The sequence below is a fragment of the Vanellus vanellus genome (genome assembly GCF_965231255.1).
Source record: "Vanellus vanellus genome assembly, chromosome: 3".
NCBI classification, from domain to species: Eukaryota; Metazoa; Chordata; class Aves; order Charadriiformes; family Charadriidae; genus Vanellus; species Vanellus vanellus.
The window spans coordinates 47,082,814-47,089,671 of NC_138907.1; the positions used below are offsets into that span (position 1 = coordinate 47,082,814).

Consider the following 6,858-nt stretch of genomic DNA (forward strand, 5'->3'; position numbering starts at 1 on the left):
ATGGCAGCCCCATAGGCCAGACACTCCCAGCTCCTCCAGTGAGGCTGGGAAGTGCATCTGGGGAGTGATGGGCAGCTGTAGCACATGCCGCGGAATGAACCCCGCCGCATCATGTGGGTTTCCCCATCAGCAAGGGAATGGGGAAAGAGGACTCCAGGTCACACTAGGATCAAAATGCTGATGAAAATGGTAAACTGAAATCGTGGAATTTCAGTCGTTTCAGCTACCTGTACTTGCCACCTGCAAAAGGAGGATACATCTACACCCCACATTCTCCAGTTGGCACCGTTCACGTTTGCACAGCGCTGTTAAAGATCCTCAGAAGGAACGTACCCATAGTTCTACCAATTTAGGGCAAAGCTTGACTTTTTAGCGGGTTTTCACTTTCCATGCTCGACCGCAAAACTTCCCAAGGCCAACTGGTCTCAAGGCTGCTAAAAACGTAGTCCCCCATTTCCCACGGCGCACGGCCCAGTTCCTCCCTCCCCGGGCCTGCGGGCGGGAGCTCACCGAGCGCCCACTGCTCCGGCGGCGAACACGCCCACACTACCCGTCGAAACTCAACTGCGCTAAACGTCCTACGGACGACACCACCTCCGGTGCGGGCGAGGGGCTCCCCCTGCTCCAGAGCGCCCTTGGGCACGGAGGCTAACTTCCCCCCCCCCCCCCCCGACGCCCCGCTAAGGCGGAGGGACCGGCGGCAGCTGCCCCGCTCCCGCACGGAGACGGCGGCGGCGGCGGCGGCGTCGGCGGCGGCGGGGCGGGCGCGGACACCGAGGGGGCGGGCGGACGGGCGGCGCGCTCCGCCGCGCCAGCCAATGGCGGCGCGCCGGCTCGTGGACGCGCGGGCGCGGCAGGGCGAGCGGGCCAATGAGGGGCGCGCCCGCGCGGCGGCGGCGCGCCACCCCTCTGCCCGCGGCCGTCGGGGCGGGCGGCGCGAGGGCGCGGTGGCGCCGCCTGCCGGGCCGGGCCGCACGGCGCCGGCTCCTCCCCGCGCGGCGCTATGTCACGCGGAGGCGCGGGGCCGGCGGTCGGGACTCGGTAGCGCGGGGCGAGGCGAGCGCAGTGCAGTCGGGATTCCGCCGCCTGCTCTGGGAGCCGCCGCAGCCGCCGCCGCCTCCTATCCCCGGGAACCGCCAGCGGCGCCGGGGCTGGCTTCGCGGCGGTTGCGCCGCGCCTGCCGGCCCGCCGGGGCCCCGCACCGCCCGCCCGCCGTCGCCGCTGCCACCACCGCGCCCCGCCGCCCCCCGACCGGCGGCCCCGGGCCGCGCACCGCCCCCCGGCCGGTGGGGCTCGGCGTGGCCGCGCGGATGCCGCCGCAGCAGGAGGGCGAGGCGGGCTACATCAGCAAGCCGGTGCCGGGCGGCTGCGAGGTGCCGCCGGTGCCCCCGCGCAGGGTGCGCAGCGGCCGGGCGGCGGCGGCGCTGGGGGCGGCGCTGGGCGGCCGATGCCGGGCGGCGGGAGCCGGGGCCGCGGCGGGGAGCGGAGCCGGGGTCGGAGCCGGAGCGGGAGCCGAGCCGCGGCGCAGCATCAAGTGCGTGCTGGTGGGGGACGGCGCCGTGGGGAAAACCAGCCTGGTGGTGAGCTACACCACCAACGGGTACCCCACCGAGTACATCCCCACCGCCTTCGACAACTTCTCCGGTAAGGGCCGGGGGCGGCGGCGGGGACCGGAGCGGCGGGAGGAGGGGGTGCTGCCGCCGCGGGGAGCGGCGCGTCCCGCCTGTGCCTCCCCCGGTGCCGTGGCGGGGCTGCTCGGGGTGGGGTGGGGACGGGGGGCTGGGTGCCCAGCTTCGGTTATTTCGTTATTAATTTATTTGGGGGCAGGACCGGAGCCTGTCGGACTGCCATCGCGGCCGGCAGCACCGGCTGAGCCCCCGTGTAGCGGAGCCGGGCCGGCAGCTGGTGTCGCGCCCCGCCGTGCGGCCGAGGCCGGGCTTTAATTACCCACTCTCCGGTCTAAAACTTCCACCTCTCGGCGAGACGAGACAGGAGGCGCCTAAAAAGAAACCCTACTAAATACTCGCCTCGTCTCCCCATTGCAGAGGGGGGTCGGGGTTTTTCCCTTCGGTTCGGGGAGGGGGGGGGGCTCCCCGTGTCCCGGGCGCGTTGGAGAGGTACGAGGGGATAATAAACTCAGCCCTTCGCAGCGGGGCTCGCTGTCCCCGCCGCCCGCGGAGGGTCCCCGCCCGCCTCGTCCTTCGCGGCGACATGAATCGGAAAAGCCCCGAAGGGCCCCGTGTGCGCCCAAGTGTTAGCGACAGCCTCCCCTGCCAGCCCTGCGAAGTTGTTAAATCTAAACTAATTGAAGAGAGGACTGAAAGAGCTGAGGGATGGTTTATCTTCTTTCCTTTCTCTTCTCTTTCTTTCTTTTTTTTTTTTTTCCTTAATGGAAAACGTGTAAAATTGGACTCACCACGCTTCCCTCCCCCCCCCCCCCCCCCCTCTCTCCAAAGCTGTCGTGTCTGTCGATGGGAAGCCGGTGAGACTTCAGCTCTGCGACACAGCTGGTCAGGTCAGTGAAGCCACTTATTTGATTTAAGTGACAGCGGGAGGGGAGAAGTTGTTGCGCAAAGTAGTCCTGCTAATGACTTCATGGGTTTGAAAGGATTCCCAGTGTTTGATCATCTTATTAAACTCCTATCGTTTTCGCTGCTGCTTACCCCGCTGCTTTGCCCGGTGTCTGTTGAAGGGTGGGGGACGGAACGGTGTGCCTCCGTATGGGGGCTGGGCACGGGCTGCTGCTCCGCTGGCTCAGGCTGCAGCTCTGCTGAGCCAGGCTAGAAAGGCTGAATATATTGGGGGTTCAAGGGCCAACTGGTTTTCACTTTGAGCGGTTGTCACTGTTTTTGCTAAATAGCTGTGGTTTTAAGAATTACGGTGTGTATGCGTGCAAAGCATCTGCAGCTGTAGGTGTCCACAGATAGAGAGCTGGTTTTGAAGGGGCAGAAGCTTAAGGGAGAAAAAAGTGCTGTTGTGTGCTGTCTGTGGAGACTTATTTGCCATTCCCACCCCCTTTGAAAGGGCTGCTGCCCCAAAGCTGAGCTTTGCTGTAGTCTTAAGTCCTGAAGGGTTGAGGGTGGCTGGTCCCTCTCAGGTCCTAGTTTGCCTGATACGTAAAAAGAACCCATTTCTTACTGCCTTACATTTTCTGCAAGTCCCTGGCTTGTACCACCCTGAGCAGTGGGTGACACTGCTTGCCAGGGCTTGAGTCCAGATAGCCAAAAGTAGCCGAAAGTATTTCGCTACCGAGCTCGTGTTTGAAGGCAGTGGGAGTTAGGTTCCTGCGCAGCTTTGTGGATCTGGGTCTACGCCTTCACCAAAAACCACACTGAAAAATCTCAGTGGCCTTAACATACAAACCTATTTAGATGAGTAGTAACTGGGCGCCCTACTTAGGAAAGGGGTTTGAAGGGCTGTGCAGTCCTAGACAGCAGCGTAGGATTCCCGTGTGCCCTACAAACCGAAGCTAAAATCCTACAGGCAGCCTGGGCGGGTAACGATACGAAGTAGAACAGCAGAACTGTCCTGTGATTTCGGGCCCTGCTGAAGAGATGGGGTGGTACCGCAACAGCCTTGGCTGCGCCTGTTTGTATGCAGAGTGCGTCAGGTGAAGTCGCCACCGGGTGACAGCCTGTGGATAGGCAGCGCCTGTGGAAACGCCAATGCAAGTGGCAGGAGGGATGGGCAGGCCCAGTCACCTCTTGCCTTCGCTGCTGTTAATGGTTTGAGAAGTTTGCTCCGGCTGCCCAAGTGCAATGGGAATGGATTGAGTCACTGCCTTAAAAACGGAGGGGTTATCTAAACCGACAGAAGTCGTCCCGATTAAAAGATACCTAGCTGGATACTGCGGTAAAACAGTGCTGCAGTGAGATGGCTGCTGAAACCTGCAGAAAAAAAAAAAAAAAAGGCACTCCAGGCAGAGGGAAATTGTATTTTAATGTCACCAACCCGAAGAGGTGTAGAGTCCCTGCGGGTCAGGTACCTACCATTGAAACCGCGGGAGTGTACTTGGAATATAAAGGGTGCTGTTTCATCTGGGTAGAAACCCTTAAAGTCTGGGTTTGGCTTTCAAACACACTGAAGTGAGCCCTTTTGAGGTTGCTCAGGTAGCAAGAAGAGGCGATTATGTGGCCAGGTGCCTCTCTGTAAACGGCCCTGTGGTTCAGAGCAGCAGCTCTGGTTAAACGTGGGGTTTCTCTCGAGCTGAGCGGTGAGAGCCTGCTTCCCTCTGAGGCTTAATCTGAGAATCAAGAGCTAACGAAGCTTGCTTTCTTGACTCGTGTTTTATAAATCGCTGTGTCTCTTGGAGATAACTGCTGGAAGAAATTCATTCAAGCGAAAGGAGACTTCTGAGGCTTCCAGGGGGCTTTAAACTGCGTATCCTGGGCTCCCAGAGACTTTAAAGCAAAATTTCACATCTCAAAAATGAACGTGGGACTTGCAATTCAGCAGTGAGCTGCTGGTACCAGAGTGATGTTTTCAGCTGCGCGTGTGTTCTTTGCACTTTCAATTCAGAGCTTTTGAGAACGCGGTCCGTTTTAATTAAAATGTCACTGCCGCCGAGGCAAATCCTACCTGTTCAGGCTGCTAGTGTTACCCTGCTTTTATCCTGCTGTCAGCATAAAAGCAGCCTGCCTGGAGTTAACCCTTGCTTCTTGCTGCATTCTTCCGCCGAGGATCAGCACGCTTTTGTTACCGGGAGGTGTTTGGCTTTCTTGTGGCTAGTTCCTGAAACTGAAAAAGGGCCTGCTTTGCTGGAGTTTGCCCTAAAAGGAAGAAAAAAAAAAAAAAAAAAGAAAAAGAAAAAAAAAGGTAGCCTGGGAGGCCTGTTTGCAGTTTGATTGATGTGGCATGGGTGGGAGGGAAAGGTAAAGCTCTTACTCTATGCCATTGGCATGTTAAGCCTGCACATTGGGAGTTATTGCTGCCATCAGATTTAAATCCCCGGGCACAACGGCAGGGAAGGCAGGGAAGTTATTCCCGTATCCTGGAGGATGTTGTTAAGTAGTCACCAATTTAGAGTCCAGGAAAGGTAAGGTAGGCTTGCTGCCCTGCCCTTGCCCGTATCTGGAGGTAGGGGTGGCAGCAGCTTCGAGGTACCCGGGCTCTCCCCATCAGCGTGGCTCCCTGACGCACCCCTGTGAGAGGTGGACTTGTGTAGAAAGTACCTTCTCCCTCCCGTACTTCTGGTTTTGGCTTCGTTCCTCGTGTGCCGTAACCTGCTTCCCGCGGCATTGCTCCTGCACTGAAACGGGGCAGAGGGACGGTGTACAAAGAGCAAAGGAAATAAACAAGCTGCGGCATTTATCAGAAACTCTTAGCTACCTTAGCTACCACCACCTTCGTCCCGCGTGCCTGACGGTGGCAGGGTGCCCGCTGGCTTGCAGCCATGCAGGGTGAGACCTCAGGCCGGGTTCGGGCAACTTCTGCTCTAATGCTGGGTGGTCTGGGTGCTGATGTCAGGGTGCCTCTCAAGATTGCAGCGGCAGGTGATCCTGAGCTCCTCCAAACATCAGCTAGGGAGCGTATCCGGGAGTCCTCTGGGGATGATGTGTTCTTTCTGTTGGGTGCTAATGCGATTTCGTTCCATGCAGGATGAATTCGACAAGCTCAGGCCTCTGTGCTACACCAACACGGACATCTTCTTGCTGTGCTTCAGTGTGGTGAGCCCCTCGTCCTTCCAGAACGTGAGTGAGAAGTGGGTTCCCGAAATCCGATGCCACTGCCCCAAGGCGCCCATTATCCTGGTCGGGACGCAGTCGGACCTCCGGGAGGATGTCAAAGTTCTCATTGAGCTGGACAAGTGCAAAGAAAAGCCGGTCTCGGAGGAGGCTGCGAAGCTCTGTGCCGAGGAAATAAAAGCCGCGTCCTACATTGAGTGCTCTGCTTTGACTCAGAAAAACCTCAAGGAGGTCTTTGATGCGGCCATCGTGGCTGGTATTCAGTACTCGGATACCCAGCAGCAACCAAAGAAATCCAAGTGTAGGACTCCAGACAAGATGAAAAACCTCTCCAAATCCTGGTGGAAAAAATACTGCTGTTTTGTATAGGGGTTGCAAGGACCCAAGTGCTGCTCTGAGGAAATCGGATAGAGGCTATATTAGCTGAAATCTCATTCTGTGTCGTCCCAAGTGTATAGTGTAGATCTGTATGTATGTGTATATGTTGCTACTGGATATCTTGGTTGCCCTTTCGAGGGTGGCAGAAGGATTCTTAGTTAAATAATTGCTATAAATCAGGTCTGGCATCCAGTTTCGTGACTAAAACCTCTCATTAAGGTTCTCTCGTCACGTGTCTGTGAGGGTAGAAGGATTTGTCCAAAGGATTCGGTTTCTTGTGTTGTAAAGTGTATGCGATGGGGAGGAGCACACCGGTGGCCTTTGCTGCCAGGACTTCGCAGGAGGAACGCGCAAGCAACGGTGGAAACGTAGAGCTCTGTACATGGACGATCAAAGGGAAAAATTAACACTGTGCCTCCTAACTGACATTTGTAGCTTTAAAACCCTGCTCCTGCTCTCTGCTCCGTGTCTTCCCAAGCCAACGCTCTTAGGGATCGCTTTAAAAAGGGTACGCGAGACCTGTAATCTATACGCAAATGCCACGGTTGGAAAGGTCATGAATATACCTTGAACATGTGGTGAGGGAACCTAATCCCTTACGGAGCCAACATCTCATTTTTCACCTCCTGACTTTGTGAAAGTCTCTGTCCTCCTTCCCGGGAAGCTGTGTGGAAGCCCGAGGAACATGACCAAGCTTTAACTCGCTACCTCGAGCAGTGGCGGTTTCCTCTGTATTTTTGCAGACATGACGACAGTTCATCTATATCAGCTGAAAGGAATGTAAATGCTGTTGTAT

General features: G+C 57.3%; 1 protein-coding gene across 1 annotated transcript; it reads left to right on the top strand.

The window, feature by feature from the left end:
• Nucleotides 1–1,310: 1,310 nt before the first annotated feature.
• On the top strand, nt 1,311–6,125 carry RHOU (ras homolog family member U; the record flags this gene model as incomplete). The annotated part of the gene is made up of 3 exons (XM_082481468.1): nt 1,311–1,644; nt 2,457–2,515; nt 5,598–6,125. 3 exons carry the CDS (start codon nt 1,311–1,313, stop codon nt 6,051–6,053), a joined length of 849 nt encoding a protein of 282 aa, XP_082337594.1. The 3' UTR covers nt 6,054–6,125.
• Nucleotides 6,126–6,858: the final 733 nt, after the last annotated feature.